The 21,101-nt window shown below is 37.7% G+C and overlaps 1 protein-coding gene and 1 non-coding gene across 2 annotated transcripts; one reads left to right on the forward strand and one right to left on the reverse strand.

The window, feature by feature from the left end:
- The first annotated feature begins 4,420 nt into the window (after window positions 1-4,420).
- Window positions 4,421-19,787, forward strand: LOC134792128 (uncharacterized). The gene is made up of 7 exons (XM_063763341.1): window positions 4,421-4,561; window positions 10,731-12,149; window positions 12,231-12,384; window positions 12,769-13,030; window positions 13,422-13,545; window positions 13,631-13,791; window positions 19,498-19,787. Exons 1-7 carry the CDS (start codon window positions 4,501-4,503, stop codon window positions 19,717-19,719), a joined length of 2,403 nt encoding a protein of 800 aa, XP_063619411.1. The 5' UTR covers window positions 4,421-4,500; the 3' UTR covers window positions 19,720-19,787.
- Window positions 17,183-17,286, reverse strand: LOC134798678 (U6 spliceosomal RNA). The gene has a single exon (XR_010145248.1). It is a non-coding gene; the product is annotated as a U6 spliceosomal RNA (small nuclear RNA).
- Window positions 19,788-21,101: the final 1,314 nt, after the last annotated feature.

Genomic DNA, 21,101 nt, shown 5'->3' on the forward strand with positions numbered 1-21,101 from the left:
TTAAACGCAAGCCCAGCATGGAATTTTCTGAAAGCTCGAACAGACGGGCGTACCGATCAAAACCTTGGTCCTGTCCGAGGCTTGTTCGATCGAGTGGAAGCTTGGGGAGCATTTAATAACTGGAGTCGCCTTTAAGAGCTTACCCCTCTGCCGAAAAACTTGCCAACTGTGCAAACTTTTGTATGGTCTGACATGGCTATTTGTACGTTAAAATCATGTAGAAATAACAATACATTTGACGTCCTCCCCTCCCCCGCAAAAGTCGGCAGACTGTTTCGTACAGAAAATGACAGCTATGACGTCTCCAGTTACTAAATGCTCTAATAGTAGGAGATCCCACATATGGTCGACCTTCACCAATCTGTCTGGCGGATGAAACTATGAAAGAAAATATGTTCCAGAACATAAATAAATAGGGTTGCCTAAAGAAATATGGTCAAGGCTATTTTTAATAAATTTTTGAAAAAAATTTTTTTTCGGTAAATTTCACCGATTTGTCTGACGAACGAAATAAGTTTCAATGGAAAGTATACAACTTGTACAACATAAATCAACTAGGTTGCCTATTGTGACACTGCACTTTGCATGTATAATTCAGTTTAACGTTTTTAGGATTGTTTCGAATATAGTATAGTTTTGTTTTATGGCAAGGAAGTCATTGATGTAGCAACAAAACAAATGACAACCATTTGGCCACTTAGAAACTAATTAAATCTGATGGTGTTGCTACTTCAAATTAAATCCTAAATTGATGGAATAGTATTAATTAAATATTTAAATCAAAACTTAATTTTTAAATACAAAAAAATGTGGAAATATGTTTAGATAATTAAATATGATTTATTTCTATATGTTGGAGTTACATACAAAAATTATTCCAAGATTTTCATTAGTTACTATTATTTTGATTGTGTTATCCCATGGACAGTTAGGTTGAGATCATTTCCTGGTTGGCTTTTGCCCTGGATGGGCATCTTTTAAGTTAGAAAGTGAAGCTAAATACATCATGCTCTGGTAGCATCGATCCGAGTCTTGGTTAGGCAGCAGCCGCTGCATCCATGAGCTAGGAAGCTCATGCAGAAGTTATTTTGCCACAGACAGTAAGTAGAATATGATAATATTTAACTGTCTTCAGGTTTGACTCCTTGTTGAATCTTTGTCCCTGCTTATTTGACCATTCGTTTTGTTTCCAGTCTGCTGGCGAAACAATGTGGTGGGATGGGATAGTTAGAGCTGTGAGATGAATCCACTCTAGGAATTTCCAGCTGGTAAGAAACTCAGAATATAATAATGTCCTTTGAAAGGTTAAGATACCACATGTTTCTAGTTGTTAATGTTGAAATGTTTCTTTCAGCTGACTGGGTGTTATGTTATGTTATGTTATGTTATGTCACGCTACTGTTATGTTGCTGTTATTTCGGAGTATGGAAGTCCGTCCATATCCATCAAACTTCAAGTGCGTATGGTGAGCTGTTCGCCATGAGAATTTCGCTTTTCTGCTGGGTGGAGGAGACGACACCTTCAAGCTGAGGCCTTAGGCTTTCTGTGGTGCTCCGCGGTGCGATATTGTTATGAGGTTGGTGTACGATTTCCTTCCATCCTTGAAGCATTTTCCAAATTTAAAGTTAAAGAATTTAGTAGAATCATATGTGATGGCAAATGATAAATTAGGTACTAACAAATTTAGATAGGTCTGCTTGTAAATCATTGTAGAACCATTTTTGGCACGACCCGGCTCTATCGTCTGACATTATAGAATAAGGTGCTTAATGCTAGCTTAATAAATGATTTACTTGTAGAACAACTTCCTCAGTGTGAGAATAGAAATAAATTATGTGTCACAAAACTAACATTTCATTTTGACATCCTTTAGAAACCCCTGAATAGTTGATGGAAATAAGTGTAGGCACCTGCTTGAGTTTTTGGTTAAGATTTAGATTGGTTAATTCAGTAACTTTAATTGTCCGTGAGTTTCCTCTGGGCAAAGCCCCTGCTGGGCTAGGAAAACTCACGTGACACTATCTTTTTCCGGTCCCTATTATCTGGTTGGCGTGTTTAAAGAGGTGATTTTATATCGATAATTGGACTCATCTGTCTGACGCTTGAATTATACATCAAAATGATGGTAAAGCCTGACCAGGAATATATGATCATGCGCCATGTTGCGGAATTTCATTGGAACTAATTTCTTACACTGGCAATAATTTTAATGATAGGTTGTCACTGTTGTCAGTGTCATTGTGGCGGTTTACTTGAATAATACTTCAGTGTTGAATATTAAACAATAAATGACAAAAAATGTCCAAAACTATGCATAATCAAGAGCAAAACATTGTAAATAATAAACTGCTGGAAAATAACCGTTCGGGAAATTAAACTATTTCGCTACGAAACATTTCCAAATTAACATCAGAGCTGACAGGTAAACAAATCAAAATGTCATTATAGTCTGGTTATTACGACTTGGTTACTGTAGTGTTATGTTATACAAGCGAGGATATAAAAATTGAAAAATATTTACTATGGGCAAAGATATACATAACATACATTTTCATTTTTAGTTTCAATCTTGTGTCGATAGATGGCAATCAATTTACAGAGATTACAAAATTTACTATGACAATAATTCTCTATACACTCTATTCTCTTTGCTATGGGCTTTGGAGACGACCAATTTTGTTCAAGATAGCAGATCCTATGTAAGGTAATTTTGACCTATGTGTGACGCGTAAGAAAATACATGAATTGTATACGGTAAAAACCGACAATAAAAAAATGTGAACACCGAATATTTGGATTCTGATTATGATTAGAGTGAATAAAAGTATGTAAGTCAAAATAACGAGTTGCCAATCCACATTGTTCAGACTATACTGAACTGTTGCCATATAAATGAGAATAATATCGCCCTCTTGACAATGATCATATATTCCTGGTCAGGCTTTAATTTTATTGCAAATACAATGGTATAGGGTTGTCTGCGAAAATCCGGTCACAAATAAGGGTTGCCAGGCTTTTAATTAAAATAAGAAGGGAAGACTTTTAGCGATAACTCATAAACGGCTTAACTGATCAAGTTTGTTTTAATTTTATTTGATTGAACTTTTTAAGCAGATGGTTCAAAAGTTAGAAGGAAAAACCTTTTTTTTTTCTTTCTAAACGATTATTTCCGAAATGATTCACTTTATCAAGAAATGTTGTTGAAAGACCCCTATTTATTTTGAAAGGCTTGTCTAACGACACCCCACACTATAACGTTGAAACGATAAAAAAATTGTCACACACATTTTGTTTCTTTCAAAGCGATTATTTCCGAAAATATTCACTTTATCAAAAAATGTTCTTCTAAAACCCCTATTCATTTTGAAAGACGTTTCCAACAACATCCCACACCATAGGGCCCCCCCACGTCTAGCGTCTTTCGAGCGTCGACGTCTGGTAAGCGCTATGGAAAATGACGTCGCTGCGCAGTTGCGTCGACGTTGCGTCGAGCAGCGGCCATAGAGTTGTAGACGCCGACGCTCGAAAGACGCTAGATGTGGGGGGGGGCATAGGGTTGACTCGAAAAAAAGAATCCTCACGTACATTTTGTTTCTTTCGAGGCGATTATTTCCTAAAATATTCTCTTTATCAAAAAATGTTTTGTAAAAAGCCGTATTTGATGACAGATGAGTGCAATTGTCGATATAAAATCACATCTTTAAACACGGCAACCACCCAATAGTAACCGGAAAAAGATAGGCAACCTAGTTGATTTATGTTGTACAAGTTGTATACTTTCCATTGAAACTTATTTCGTTCGTCAGACAAATCGGTGATATTAGCCGAAAAAATTTTTTTTTTCAAAAATTTATTCAAAATAGCCTTGACCATATTTCTTTAGGCAACCCTATTTATTTATATTCTGAAACATATTTTCTTTCATATTTTCATAGTTTCATCCGTCAGACAGATTGGTGAAGTTCGACCATATATGTGGGATCTCCTACTATAAGAGTGGAAGGTGGTCCGTGGACCGCCGTACGTCCGTTTATTTTTTAGAATATTGCTGGCTCATTTCTGGCTAAGGTTGGTGTTTCACCTGTCCAATTTCTTGGTCCAATGTGTATTTGCGTCTCACATTTTACTTAATGAGAGAGTGAGCGCTTTTTTAACGCGCGTTGAAAAAGCGCTCGTATGGGGCCTTAATAATGTGTTTCCGGCTTTAAAGCTATAACAGAGTATCGCACCGCGCCGCCACGTTGGTGCGGTGCGGCGCACGTATCGATAGTGTGTAAGGTGGTCGCCGTAAGTGCGTTAAGGACACAGCTATAAGTTAGAGAGAGAAATAGATATTTGACCGCACCAAGGTCGCGGTCCGGTGCGATAGTCTGTTACGGCTTTTAGAATACCTAGCTTACTTCATTTCATCGTGGAGTTCGTTCGTGGACATAGGTGGACATGATTGTCTGTCATGTACCTATATCATAAAAAAACAACAAAATAAACAAAAATCAAAAAATGTCTGCTGGCGCTAAAGTATCTTTAATTGATTTATCCAAGCAATTTCATTTTGAGATAGGTAAGATTATTTTAATAGAATGTTTAAAAGTTTTTACTATATAGGTAAGGTACCTATAATTACCTATACATTGCTATTAAAGATTTTTCTTCAATTTGTAGTGTAATACACCCAGCACATACAACATACACCAAACAACATACTCCCAGCTTCAGTCCCAGTCCAAGCCCAGTCTGTAAGCACCGTACTACCTACATTTGTAGTTGTACCAGGGAAATGTAATGATACTTCTTACCTACCTCCTAGGACCTCATAAAAAACCGGTCAAGAGCGAGTCGAACTCGCGTCCCAAGGGTTCCGTAGGTACTGCACTCATTTTCGAACGAGCGAGCAAAGCGAAGTTCTTACATTCAACTTACTTACAACACACGGCTGGCTAGGGGCACGGCCAAGCATTTCCATGTTTTTTAAATGAGCTGTCAGAGGATAGTTAGTTACGCAATAACTTTAGTAAATCTGTTCTAATTTAACCAAAATTTTGCTCAAGTATTATGTTAAGCATAGTGCGTATATTCTTTTTGCGTTGGTTAAGCGTATCTCTGTTATTTCAAGATAACAGATATACGTCTGACACGGCAGTTCGGTCTTCTCATTTAGCTACTTAAACCAATTATTTGTTCTATGTTTGAGCACTAACCTCCTACAGCTCATCCTTCGACCTTGCGTGGAGGCGCACCTCTCTCGGATGCTTCAGGCCTTTTGGCCCCACGCAGAGCTTGGCCTTCGACCTTCGCACTAGCTATCCACACCACGTTTCACGTAAACAATTGCGGTCGTGGCTCTAATACAGCCTACCCGCAATTTTTAATCTTAAGTCCGACTCACCTGTTGAGTCTCAGATGAGTTTCAGACGCTTGAAGTAGGTACTAATTTTGTTCTGTGTTTGAGCACTAACCTCCCGCAACTCGGCCTTCGGCCGCGCGTTTCAAAAAGCCTCCGCGAGACACTTCGGGCCTTCGGCCATACGCGTAGCTCGGCCTTCGGCCTTCGCAATAGCTCTCTACACCATGTTTCACACCACACACACAAACCATTACGGCTGTGTCCCTAAAACAGCACAACCGCGTTTTTTTCCTTAAATCCGACTCACGCTTGACTGTAGATTTCTAATAGGTTTTCCTGTCATCTAGAGGTGAAGAACTATTTTGTGTATTTTTTTCAAAAGTTTAGAGCCAGTAGTATCGGAGTTAAGGGCATTTTTTGCCAATTTTCTTAAATAACTTCTAAACTTTTTAATATAAAACTAGTAGTTCGCCCCGAACGGAGAACTCGCGGTTCGCTATAAACTATATTGTGTAGATTCATAGACGTCTATTTCATTTTAGACACGATTGAATAAAAAATTTTAAATTCAAGATGGCTGATACGCCTATTTCCTGGCGTACCCACCACAATTGACCAGACAACGATCCACCTACCCTACCAATGTAGGTATCTAAACTATGATGGCCACTCATATTTTCTTGCAAAGGAGTTGACCAAAATAGCAAGACCCCTCACAAATAGCTTTTGGGCCTTTTAGGCTCTTCTAGCTCCATAACACCGTGATCGAGCCTGCTCATAATTTAATGACTAAAATATAATGCCCTCAACTACATGTTTACCTAATATAATTTAAATTAGAACAAATTTACTAAAGTTCTTGAGTATCAAACTATCCTCTGATAGTTCAGCTTAAAAACATCGAAATGCCGGGACGTGCCCCTAGCCAGCCGCGAGTCCCAAGTCGAATGTAAGAACTTCGTTCGCTTCGCTCGCTCGTTCGATTATAAAAAAAAATATATTTGAGATCCTCAAAATAAGCCCTTTCATTTAATATGTAACACGATATGGTTTGCAAAACTTTGTTTTTTAATTTTCTCATTTCCCCCCCAAAAGTTCCCTCTATGTTCAAAATTCTTTTGTTTTCATTACATGTCCGTCTTTGGGTCACAGACTTGCATATGTGTACCAAATTTCAACTTAATTGGTCCAGTAGTTTTGGAGCAAATAGGCTGTGACAGACGGACAGACGGACGGACAGACAGACGCACGAGTGATCCTATAAGGGTTCCGTTTTTTCCTTTAGAGGTACGGAACCCTAAAAATTGGATAGATCGACTCAATAAAAATCAAGCCAATTTAACAGGCGCATTTGGTGTAATCATCGCTTGTCTCATTCGTTATTTTATTAAAAGGGACGCAGCTACGCGGTGCAATGAGATAGCAATATCGCTTGCTCCCTCTAACGCATAACTGCGTCTCTGAGGCTTGCCACGCATCTAAACCAGGCAAAAAGGAAGGAGGATCACAATGGGGTTGGCCGGTCGAAGTATTTTAGCAGATGGCGCCAGCATAGCTTGCCCTGTAAATCCCTAGAATTGGGTACTTTCCTCTACCTACTTAAAATAAATTATTTCTCACCGTTCACGAAATTAAACACCAGATAATTATTAGAAAAACATAGAAAGCAGTTATTTTTATCCACAATTTATATTTAATAAATCGGATTGAAAAATAAAAAGTATTATAGGTGAGTTGCCCGTGACGTCACTATACACGTTTTCATATAAATTACATTAGTCATGCATGGCGACAGAACAGTACACTAAAAATTACGAAACTTTTTAGGGTAGGTACCTCCTCCTACGAAAGGTTTTATTTTTCATTTAATTTTAATGGTGTGGGGTATCGTTGGATAGATCTTTTAAAACGAATAAGGGTCTCCAACAACAATTTTTTGATGAAGTGAATATATAACAATGATGACTATCACGAAAAAGTGCAAAGAGCGAACGGGACGAGTAGCAAATGTGCCCAGAAAAGAACTAGACGAATTCCAATAAAGGGCAAAAAAGAGAGTGACGAAAAACGAATGTGACTAAAGATAACCTGCGAATGTTACGAAAATCGAGGGAGACAAACAACGATTAAGACCAAGGAAGACCGTGACGAAAAACGAATAAGAGATAATAAGAGAGAAACAAGTTACAGAATTTCAATGAAGATGATGTCAAAAAGCGAACAGGAACAGTAAAAATCCAGTGACGAATATAGAATGATACGAAATAAGAAATAAACGAACGAATGAGACTAGCGATGATGGCACCGCGCATTTTATATTATTTATTTTACACATAGGCGGTAGGGTGGAGCGAAATCCAAAATTCTTGAATATATACTGGGTCAAGCAGATCTTGTCAGTAGAAAAAGGCGGCAAATTTGAAAAATGTAGGCGCGAAAGGATATCGTCCCATAGAAAATTTGAATTTCGCGCCTTTTTCTACTGACAAGATTTGCTTGACCATCTATAGCAATGGAACCCCTCTAAAAGGATGTCTATTTTTTTATTATTTAAGGGAAAAATAATAAAAAAAATATTGGTATATACTTTTAGCCCTCTACTCTTCGATTATATATAGCAATATATGTATATTTTTAATAAATTTAATTTATGCTTATTTTTTTGATAACAAGTTTTATTCATTAAATAACATCTTTTTCTTACAGATATACTCGATTCCTATACTTATTTTTGTTTATAACGTATATTTTTATGACTCGGTAAAACCACGTAAATAGGGGTTTTATGGAAAATGCCCTTAAACCCGGATATTGTGCACAAATTGGAGTTTACAATCCATAACAGAATCGTGAAAACTATTTTGAACATGATAAGATAATAAAAATAATACTAGTATAAGTATATATGTCGTAGTCAGATCGTATAATCCGCCGTATTACATTACGGCTAGCCGTTATCAAAAACAGGGGCGTTTTGAAATGCGGCGGTTCGACGATTAGCCGGATTGTCATTGCGATACGTTCTTCAATAAGGCGGCCAACGTTTAGCCGCATCGTACTACTATTTTAGATTGTAGAGTGACCAGTTCTTTCGGTCGCCTACGTAACCGGAGTTTGACAATGTTTGCAATTTAGTTTATTTTTACCATGGTCCCACCGCACTACATGTGTTTCTTTTCCAAAACATTTCCTTCACAACTTAAATAGACGGAGCCCCGCAAGCGGGGCTCCTATTTCTGGGCGGTTTGCCCTTCGGGCATCTGAAGCTACCTAACGAACCTAACCTACGCTTTTTTCCCCAAAGTGTAATGTTTTCACGGACGTCTCACTAAATCAATAGGTAGGTAGGTTAGGTTCGTTAGGTAGCTTCAGATGCCCGAAGGGCAAACCGCTCAGAAATAGGAGCCCCGCGAAAGCCCCGCGAAGCGGGGCTCCGTCTAGTTAAGTTGCGAAAGAAATGTTTTTTGAAAAGAAACAGTCCGACGAACTCCAGATTTGATGGACACCCCAGCGTTTGTCAGGCAGCGCCACGGGTGTTAAAAATGGGAACTAAAAACTGTCAAAGCGGCGGCTAATGACTCGCTGTATTACATTACGGCTAGCCTTCGTCAACACAGAACGTATGGCGCCGAATACATTCCGGCGGATTCTCATTCAGCCGCATTCAATCCGGCTAATCGTTAAACCGCCGCATTTCAAAACGCCCCTGTTTTTGAAAACGGCTAGCCGTAATGTAATACGGCGGATTATACGATCCGACTGCGACATATATATGCCTAACATACGTCTGAACATGACCCAAAAAGGGCGTAAGCGACGCCGAAGGGCGAAATTTGACGCTTATTTAACCCTTTATAAGGCCCCATTTATACAGATATGCTACGTGAAAGTTAAATACACTACCATGTTTCTAATGCACTGGGGAACACATCTACGCCAAAAAAAAAACGAAATCATTAAGAAAAACATGTGGTCAATATATGCACTCAGCCTGTTAGTGCACTTGAGTTTTCAGATGATCTGTTTCCAATACCCCTATTCATTGACATTGACATAACAAACATAAGGTGCTCTGTACAGACTGGCGTTTAATTGACTACATACGGTAAATCGAACATTATTGTGTATCTTGTAGTGGGTAGGATTAATATACGAATATCACTGAAAAAATTATAAGCTCTTGCAATTCACGATGGAGCGTGGATTTATCAAAATTAGACCTTGTCATCATACCAATAAGAGTCTCGCTACTCGCCATCGTGAATTGCAAGAGCTATAATTCAAATTATTAGATACAGCGACGTGTATATTTTTAATAGTATAATGGAAACAATGACGATAGCTTGCTTCCCTTGACAGGCATAGTGCATAAATTGACCACATACTATAGATTAATTAATTACACAAAAATTAAATATTGACCGAAAAAGTATGAACGAGGAAAGAAAGCCTGATATATTCGCTATATAATACCATTATAGTTAAATAATAAAGAGGATGTTCTTCTCCGTAAATGTTTATTAACTAAGTGGTTTCCAAATCGTCTCTGCCTTATAAAGGGTTAAACATATAAGTAACCCTTTTTTTGCAGTAAAATGATACTTTTCGTAATCAATAACATCGTTACTTTGACACAAGAATGTCTAAAAAAAATAACCCATATATTTTTTTTACACTGTAGCATTTTCCTTGTTTTGCATGAAATTGCTGTTTAATATGAAATTTTGAAATTATATTATTTCATAAATATTGAAAAATGCACTAAAATTGTGGTAATAACTTATTATACGCTTATTAAGCATTATATAATTTCAATAAAATGTACACATATTAGTGAAATAGTATATTTTAATAATTTATGAAAATTTTACCTTTATTAATTTCTTTAGTGGCTGAGTAGAGGGCTAAAAGTAGTGTTGATTTTGAAACTTGATATAATCACTATAATCTACATGACAAACTGCAACTTTTGGTACCGGTTCCACATTGATAATCAAATTTTAATTTTTTTCCATACAACGACGCTCCACCCTAATAGGCGGGGGTAGATTCAAGGTACAACTGTGGTTTGGCTATTGGTTTCATTTGAACTGATGTTACAGACATGAATCTAGTATTAAAACTGGATCTGGCATGATGGTAGGGAGAAGTTACCGAACAGGATAGTCTTATGTATCTTTCAGTAGGAGTAGCAGCGAAAGAGATATTTATTGTTCGTCCTTGTCACAGTCTCACATTTTATTTGTTCCCCACCATTTATTTAGTATGGATTATGGTGGGCAACAAATGAATTCGACCAATCACAGTGTCGCATTTGCGTATGTTTTGTACCTCACGGAGGCACGCGTATACCACTTCTATACGATCCTACTTTCTACGGTTACAGATGACTCGATAAAGGAAAAAATATGTTTTGGCGAGACGCTTCTAATAGGATGTGGTCATTTTGAGGGTCAAGCTGAAGATCAAGCTGAAGATGATTCTGATTCTGAATGGTCTTGTCACTCAACTACTGAGAGCGAGCCAGAGAAGACCAATTTAAAAAAACCGGAACACGAATACGAAATTGAGGACAGAGTAGAGGTGGAATCTGATAAAAAATCACAATCAGACGACGACGAACATGATTTTCACACGTTTTTTTTTCCGGACTGTTCCAAGCCTTTACCACCTACAAACAGTAAAGCAAGTGTCATTATGGGTCCGGATGGAATGCCACAAATAAATACTGATGTACGCCAAGGCATAGAGTTTTGTGTTTGTAAACAAGATCCAAAAACGATGGAATGCAAATGTATTACGAAGATACCGTGCAGTTGCGGTGCAAAAGTATTACGTGAATGCACTTGTGCCAATTTAGAAAGAATCTGTACATGCCACGAAGGTGACCCAAAACCAGAGTGCTCTTGTAAACCTAGTAAAACCTGCGTGTGTAATCCGGATGATAAAGTTAGACCGGATTGTCCATGCGACAATGTTATTCCCTGTGTTTGCGATCCTACAAGATTGGATCCTTATCCAGTATGCACATGCAAGCATAAACCAGGACAAAGCGTCGATGATGAAAGTTTTGGTAGCTTCGAAGGAGCTGAACCAGAATATTATGCAGCGAAACATGAAACAATACCATGCGATTGCCAAAAACCAATGCCAAAAAAGCGTTGTCTTTGTTTAAAGGGTCAAACTTGTTCATGTGATATAGTTTGTGTTTGTGATATTCGAAAAACGTGCGTTTGTGAGTCAGAAGACGGTGAACCCCCTAAATGTGAAACACAAGAATCGAAATCAATTTGTAGCTGCCCTGTTCCACAGATATGTACTTGTGATGCGGAACCAGATGGGATCTGTAAATGTTATCCCGAACCTAAGCCCACTCAGTGCACCTGCGAGAATCCTGAAAATTGTAAATGCTTTTCTGTTTGTGAGTGCACATCTCCTTGTATTTGTGACATCCAGACAAAGAAGCTATTAGAATGTACATGTACAGAAACAAATTCTATAGATTGCACATGCCACCCGAAATCGATAGATCTTTCACCATTAAAGTTAAAGAAGACTAGAGCTGGGAAACATAATTATAGATGGTGCCATGACGTGGATCCCCGTCATACATACTTTGATTATGAATATGGAAGACATGATAAAATATCACATAAAGAAGAAAAGAAAGAAAAATTGAAAATTTTGGGATTATATGAAGAAAAACGAGGAACTGAAACGAGTGCTGCTGATATTGAAATTGATGCTCCGGAATACAAGAAGCATGTTAGAAAGCCATCTATAGATTGCTGCAGTACTCTCGGGGGTAAGTATATGTCGTTATTAGTTAAAATATAGGCTTTTAATGTGTAATTTTACATATTATTCATTAAATTTTTATAACCAGGTATGAGCATTGGCGTCGAATGTCTTGGCGAAAGCAAGGATAAATTTCTGGTACAAGTTACTTCGCATTTCTCAAAAGAAGGAGCTAAAGCTGGAACTAAGCTAGTCGGCATTTTGGATTGCAATCTGCACACCATGGAGGAGAATAGGACAGAGTGAGTTTTAAGTGGTTGCTTCACTGCTGGTAGTAAAAAATATACCAAAAGTACTACTCCAGCTGCCTGGTTCATAATCTCATTCCTATTGATAAAGGTCTGTAACCTGTAATCTATATATATATATAAATCAATACTTCAATATCTATTTTACTTGGTTATCGTCAGGAAAAGGTTCTAATGAAGGAAAAAATTAAGACTGTATAAAAAAAGATTATAGATATAGGTGAACCGAAGTGCGCCGGGTCATCTAGTTTATAATATAACTATTAAGTTTGATAGATAGTGATTACATAGTGATGCGACTGTCTCAATCTGGATTTGTTTATTGTTTTAGTTCGTTTTTTTCATTAGCTGGCTCGTAATTAAATACATTTATTACAGACACATTCAAAAGAAGGATACGATAAAGGAACGCAAGAGTTACATGGCGATATGTGATACCGGATACTATAATAAGATAACAAAAATTTGTGGAGACCGACACGTCGTTAAGCGGTTCTATCACAGCTTTGAAGACGCCCATTCGTTCTTGCTTGAAGGCGCTAACATTGTCCTATTGAGATACTTTGCGCTTGCCCGATATAGGGGTAAAATAAAAACTGACACTGTGTTGATCGATGGCGTGGTTTGCGAAAGCATATACGTAAGATTTTTGATTTGTGTGTTTTTTCCATTTTAATAATATTTTCCCGAATAAGCGTGAAAATATTACTTTGAATAGATGTAGGTTATTTTTGGTTTTCAGGGTGTATTTCGACATATTTTTATGAAAAAAAAAAAAACACTGTACGTACTTCGGCCGGATTAGTAATTACCGGCCTTGTGTTCATAATAATGTAGTATTTGTAGTAATTAATGTACCTACAGATGAAGTGCATAGTTATTTTGCATCGTGTTTTGCTATTCCAGTCAGTCTCGGTACAAAAAGTAATGAGGTTGACTGAAGCAGCATGACAATACGAACGTTTCCGAGAAAATACGATGGAATGCAATTATGCACTACATATGTACTATTATAATGGCAATGTTCGCAGGTTTGCCATGGCGTGAGTCAGGCCATCGTCAATGGCAAGACGATGTTCGTTTGTAAAGTCGAACGGCATATCATTGAGGCGTCTGGTGTTGTTCATCAGACATTGACGGTGCTCTCTCTCAGAGGTAAATAGGAAATCGACAGAATAATATTACTTCGAAGGCAAAGCGTCTTTTTGATATAATTAGTTTAATTGATTTGCTCTTTTAGGTTATTTAATTTGCCATGAGTGGGCGGATACTAATTACATCGTTCACATTAATCCGCTTTTAAAAACTACGCCAGAAAAGGATTTAATTGAGGAGCACAATCCTCTGCGTAAACATTGGCGTGAAGACTTACAGCTTTTGTCAGATTACCTAGACTTTAAGGTAAGAAAAAGCTCGTTGGAAGCTAGAATGCTGGCTTTTAACAGTTTAAATAATCGGTAACTAGCTTCAGTTTTACGGTTTGCGGGAAAGTTAAATTATGCATGCAGAAATTGTTCTAGTGCATTCCGCTTCAGAACTCTCAATTTGCAAACCTACAATGTCTATTTCAGGCTCATTACAACGTAATAGAATGTACCTACTATAGTGTAGGAAATAAAGGTAGTGGACCCCGCAGTAATTCCTCTGCCAGAAAAAACTTTACAGTAAGATAAAGTATCAATAAATAAAAAGTATTGTATAAATTTCCAAAGAATAATAATAATAGGATATAAGTAAATACCTAAAGTCTTAAATCGTTAATATCTTTTTACGGAAAAATGCTCCGTTCAAACTTTCTTCACCGGACATATTCAAATATTCATTGCAACAATATATGAAATATCATAATTATGTAAATTAACTGCTCAATTAAATTTCCAAAATTCGCACACGCAATGTAGTGGGTGTACTGCGTAATTGTCGTTACTCATATCGCTAACGCACGTGGTACAAGCTTCGAGCAACACCGGCTTCCGACACATCGGAAGGGAGGGGCCCAAGCGATATCTCACCGTACAAATCTTTCTGCCATTTTTCGCGGGGGGAAAGGTGCACACAGTCGCACTTCTCACACACTTACATACAAAATCCAATCTGTAATGACGACACAAATACATAGAAAATGACACACGTCAAAGACAAATCTTGCAAACCTCGATCTCTTTTTGTGTACGGACGAGTGACAAGTGTCACAACACGCACACTAACACATTTTCGTTGAAGTATGTTATTGTATTCTGAGAGATGAGAAGTCGGATTTGTCGCTCGACCGATCCGCAATTTGTACTGAGCGAGCAAAATCGATAAATCCAACAATTACATGAGACTAAAATATAATTATTGTGTTTGAATGTAATTAAACGTATGATATGTAAAAAAAAATATTACATGTGAAATGTAACACTTTCTTTTTGTAAATTTGATGTCCCCGACCTCTTTTTATAACAAAAAACCGAGCAAACAGGCATTTTTGTGCAGCAGTGTTCACGCGCGCGTCTGGACTCAGTCTAGTGAAAAATCCAAGTGCAACTAGTTTTATTACCCGCGCTAGATTAGATTGACGCGCTAATCTTGTACCTCGGCAGAGGGGAAATAGTGCGAATGCCGCCTCCCTTCCGTGTTGCTCGAAGGGTACAAGGCATGTCGTGGTACGAGGGTAAAAAACTGAGACAACTAATATCGTAAAATTATTGTCGTCCTTATCATTGGGTTCATGTATGGAGGTTTTAATACATTAATTAAAGAGTTTTTTTGTCAACTTTGACATGACAATTTCAAAAGTCGTCAACACGTCGGGCTGTCAAAACGAATCAAAAAATATTAGAAAAACTGGTATTAGCTTTTCTCTAAAATGGGTTACAATACTCGAGAGTTTTTGATACACGTGGAACTGCAGCTCAAGGCTTAAGGCTTTATAGGAGACACTTCCCAAATTGACGACATCCACACAATGCTCGATTGATAACAGCGGCTTTTCAGCGAGTTCGTGAGAATAGGCCAATCGCCCCTGGTCAGCCTGAAAGGGCCATGCACGGGATCATGCCAGTGCAATTTGGCAGGCGGGTTGGCGATCGCAGTCGAGTACACCGAATTTGAGGGACGCTGTTGCCCGTCCACCGGTGGTCTTGGACGTAGTTTAAGGACATACCCGGGTCCGGGTACGAAAAGTGTACACAATCTTTTTTGTTCAAAATTTTGTGTACTTAGATTATAAACGTTTAACAACATTTTTTGATATTGGCCACCATTTATGAGTTATTTACGAAAAACTAAAAAAGGGACCTTAGAAGTGATTATAATTAAATTTCCCGCGTTAATATCTCTTTGAATTTTGAGCCTAGCGAAAAATTGTACTGAATCTTTCTTGTAGGCAATTTTATGCAGATTACTTATGTAATAGAACATTTTTTGCTATGCGCCACCGTTTAAGTTATTTACGAAAAACTAAAAAAAGGGACCTTTAATGTCAAATATCTCACTTCTGGTCAAGATTTCGATCGAGCAACCGGCAAATTCGGATTCAGCGGGGTCTAATTAGGTTAAAAAACCCGGTTGCTTAAAAGTAATATGATTTGCCAGTCGCATCAAGAAGGAGAGCGATTTTGAATTTTTTTGTCTAGTCTATTGCAGGAATATAGCAAGGACAGGACCTTTAAGTAGACGAATATTTTAAATATTCATTATATCACTATCACGACACACCACACACTAAGTTAATATTGGGTACTTCTCTTCCAGTTAACCTTTGAGTAGATGAGAGGAGAAAGTGAAAATAGGGTGACAAATGCAGTAAAATGTACTACAAGGTACCAGAAAGATAAAGGATACAAATACATACAAATTTATAGGATAAACATACATAATAATATTACACAAAAAGGAATGGGGAAAATACACAAAAAATTGCTTAATTTATGTAAACCATTTCAGGGAAATTGCTTAGTTCTGAAAATTCAGTTTCTTCTTTGCAGTGTGCAAATTATTAAGAATAAGGTACTTATTAATTCAAACCGTAGCTCATCGCATAGGTATTTTATTTATATGCATAAGTTTAGCCTTATTTATTTATATTTCGTGTTTTAAATATTGGAAAACTTAATTATTTATTTCTACAAATTGATAAGTACCCATACGTAGTACAATACAAAGGCATTTTGAACGCTTTGTTATCGTTAACCGAACTGAGAGTACGCCAGAAGTCCGCCAGATTTAATTCGAGTCGGAGTCGAGGTAACGTAGGTTTAAGAATATCATTCAAATCAAATACCCTGAGTTTATGGGTAATATTCCCTTAGTTGCAGGTTCCTGGCTCGACAAGGTGAAAGGTTTTACGCAGGCTTTAACAGGCACTTTTAGAAAGTGTCATTCACGGTGACGCGCAGATTTGCCAACACTAAACTTTAACTCTACAGTTAACTTATATAATTTGACAATATGAACCAAAGCACGCGTCTTCGTCAATGAATCAATCTAAAGATTCCCGTATCGTTAATGTCCTTCCAAGTCACAGGCTTCCGATTTTATTTGAAACGTTTACAAGTGTACTATTTATGTAGGTAGGTTTAAAAATTGACCCTCGTGTATGTAGTTGGGTATAGAATTAATAATCGAGTTATTTAAATCCAGAATAACACAAGCACATATACGAGTAGCAACTACATGCAAAAGTTATTTTCCTTAACCTTTTAAGCTGTAAGTAAGGGCTAAGTTATTTAGTTAAATACCTACCTACATTTTAACTAATCTTTTTTTCCAAAATCAAGATCTAGTTGGAGAGAAATGAGTAGGTAGATAAAGAGTGAAATACTTCACGATTTTGCAAGTCATTTTTGCGCAGTGCCATGCTTATCTCTCTCTATGTCTAGTCAGATTTAAGTGTATGTACTGACGAAGTACTCACTTTCCACATAAATAAATGCACCATTAGCGATGTAGGTTTGATTGTGTCCCTCAGAGCGGAAATAGAAGCCCCGCGAAGCCGGCCTTCGTCGACTACTAAGCGGGTACACGTTATTTATCAGATCAAACCTACACGTCTATAAGCTTCTACCTTAAAAACTGAAGGGTATGCCTCCACACATCACCATTTAAGTATTATAATGTCAACTGTTATTACACACACACACACACACACACACACACACACACACACACACACACACACACGCACGCACACGCACACGCACACGCGCACGCGCACGCGCACGCGCACGCGCACGCGCACGCGCACGCGCACGCGCACGCGCACGCACACGCACACGCACACGCACACGCACACGCACACGCACACGCACACGCACACGCACACGCACACGCACACGCACACACGCACACACACGCACACACACACACACACACACACACACACACACACACACACACACACACACACACACACACATGGACAAATTAGAGGAACGCAAAAAAAGGCTAACTTATTTCCTATTAAATTAATTGGTTTAGTAGTTATGATGAGATTGATGATACAGGGACGGACGGATATATGTACGTAAGTACGTACAAATGAACACAACACATGTCAAACACATAGCCCTCCTATATTGGTCTAATCGCAGTCCAGTAAATAGCTAAAGTCCGTCTATCTAAGGCATATCCCACTCGGTTTGAAGTTTAAAAACCGTAATTGCTACAGTTACAGAATATAATTATTCAGATTTTGTCTATGGTGTACTATCTGTACTTTGTCTGTACCAACAGTCAACCGGGGCTTTGTCTATGACCTGGGTGAAAAGGGATGGCAGGGCGATTCTGAAATGATATTTACCTGATAATTTCTTAAAAACTGTATCATGCTTTAAACACAAATTATTGCATCATGCCATTGAATTCACAATGTGTGGGTAATTTTTAAGAAATGATCAATTGATCATGTACCTACATTGTACATGTCAATCCGGTTTTTATTTTTTCAGACCGTGTGGGATGCGCCGAAGCTAAATCTGCAATTAACATATTATATTTCATTGCAGATTTGGTAATATCATCATAGTCATTAATTAGTGATCGGTAACAACTTTTAATTTCACGACGGCGTTCTTGAGTTAAAAGAATCTGTAAAGTAAAATTCAGCTGAAATTACGAGTATTAATTAAGGTTAATATCCTTTAAATGAACCTTAATTATCCACCTCTATCAAAATTTTTACTTTCCTGTTTGCTTTTAACTCTACCACGTTGCCCTGGAATTAAACGTTGGTAGTGTTACCGATCACTAGTCAAAATTTCATAGCGCTGTGCTATAGGTAGTATAGGTACCTATAAACATCAGTTTATTGTGGTGTTGCCAAATAGGTGTAGTGCAGTATGAGAAAATCGGAAACTATGAAGAAGATAAATTTATTCTCAGGAATCACGATGGCTCGTGTTAACTAATATTGTTTTTCTACTCGTCGACTGTAATTCTTGAATTAAGATTTCTTATACCAAACTGCAATTGGGTATTTTTAATGTATGGGCTCCCAACTCAACTATAATATTCATTTCGATACAGTTTAGTCAACTATAATGAAATTGACCAATCACAGCTCGCCGCGATAGGACGAAACAAAACCATAGCTCAAAATAATTATATATTTTAGGTTGTATCGTAGAAACAATTGATTCATAAGTCAGAAACGCGCATGTGACACCCTTATAGCAACATCCATAGACTACGAAAACCACTTAGCGTTGCTTGTTAGTCTCCATAGGCTACGGTGGCCGAAATCGAGAAAACAACTGTCTAAAAATTGAATTTAGCGCGGAGCAAGTACCAGGGCCTCATGAGTTACGAGAAGGTGTCGTTGACCAGCCCGCCGGGGCGCGTACCAGTATGAAGATATCGCGGCTGCTCGCGTATCTTAGCTTTTGGTTTTGTTTTTTTGTATGATTCTACTAGTTTAAAGTATTATTTTTATATGCATAGAAAAAGTATTGTATACCTACAATTAATAGTGATATAATCAAGCTTTTCAATCTCGTACCTTACTTAGACAACTCAGCAAGCTTCATTGTCTAAACACGGTACTCGACTGAAAAACTCTCTATTATATCAGGATTGTATAAAATACTATAATAGTCATAAGAAAGATAATGTATATGTATTTAGAGCGCGCGGTCATCAGAGGGCGCTCGCTACACGTCCGAGTCCAGTGCGCTCACCAACGCTGTGCGCGACTACCTGCAAGCCCTGCTGTCGCTGCGCCCGCAGGACGCCATCCACTTCACGAGGCACTACTTCAAGGCCACACTTTCTTCACTTGATCTGCCGCATAACGACTACTTCGATGCCGGCACCAAACACGTCAGATACTTCTTTTTTGAAGATTAGAACTTTTTGATTGTTTATTTGATAGGTAGGTGTATAAATTTTTGAATTAAATATATCCTTTGACTGTAGTTCAGTTTTTGTTCGTAACTGAGTTAACTGAGAATATTTTATCAATCTGGCTGGCGGTTTCAATCACCTATGGCACATGGAGACTAAAATTGTGTGCGGATTCAAATCAGAATACTCAGAATGTCGCGGTAATCAAAGTAATCAAATAAATCATAGAACTGACAGAAGAAGATGCAATGAATCAGGCAGAAACATAGACTGCGATAAATTTTACCGTGGCGCGCGTAACAAGGTGATTAGATAAGTACCTACTAATAGTTAACCAATGTTTTGTTCATTAATTTAAAACCCACGATTTAAATACCTACCTACTATAAATTCCTAATAGAGTGCATAGTAACGGCACCAATCACAAAACATTAAAGAAATAATTTAGAGCATTTTTACAAAACGAATACGACACGTAAGAGAGAGACATGTTACAGACTTTGACCAAAGCAGATAATCGGCTCGATTCGGAAAATTAATTAGATTTCTACTAGACTTCAACAAGTTATGATACGGATAATTTAAAGATATTTGTAAGATAGATATGTCAAATTTGACGTTTCCGCGATTCTGGAGGTCTTCTTGAACGATTTCGACAAGTTATGACTTAGATATCCAATTTTAAGTCACATCTAGTCGATATCTAATGTAGATCTAGTTGATCTCTAAATCGTCTCAAGATCTTGTGATTATCTCGAAATCCGAATAGGCCTGTTCGTCAAACAGCGAACAAGACGAATAAAGAACGAGTGACGAATACAGAATGATACGAAATAAGAAATATATAAACGAAAAATTAATGAGACGAGACAAAAACATAGAACCAAATTGAGAACCTCCTCCTTTTTAACCGACTTCAATTTCATAGAAGGAGGAGGTTCTGTATTCGGTAGTGGCTATTTTTTTTTCCGTGTACGTTCACCGATTACTCCGACATCCGTAGTCCGATTTGAGTAATTCTTTTTTTGTTTGAAAGGAGTTACCTCCGAGTTGGTCCCATTTTAATTTGGTTCTGTTCTGATGATGGGATCTATGAGGAATTGAGGGAACTTCTCAATTTTTAAAGGCACATGCATGGTGTTTTGGGCGTTTTCTTAAGCAACTCGAGCATTTTCTCCCGAAAACCACCAATTTGATGAAGTAGACCTGATGATGATGATTATTTTGATGATAATGATGATGATTTCTTTAAATGTAAGTATGTTCAGCGATTACTCCGGCACCTGTGATCCGATTTGAGTAATTCTTTTTTTGTTTGGAAGAAGTTATCTCCAAGGTGTTTCCGTATTATTTTTGGTTCTGGTCTGATGATGGTATCCACGAGG

Source organism: Cydia splendana, chromosome 1 (assembly GCF_910591565.1).
Source record: "Cydia splendana chromosome 1, ilCydSple1.2, whole genome shotgun sequence".
Classification (NCBI taxonomy): Eukaryota; Metazoa; Arthropoda; class Insecta; order Lepidoptera; family Tortricidae; genus Cydia; species Cydia splendana.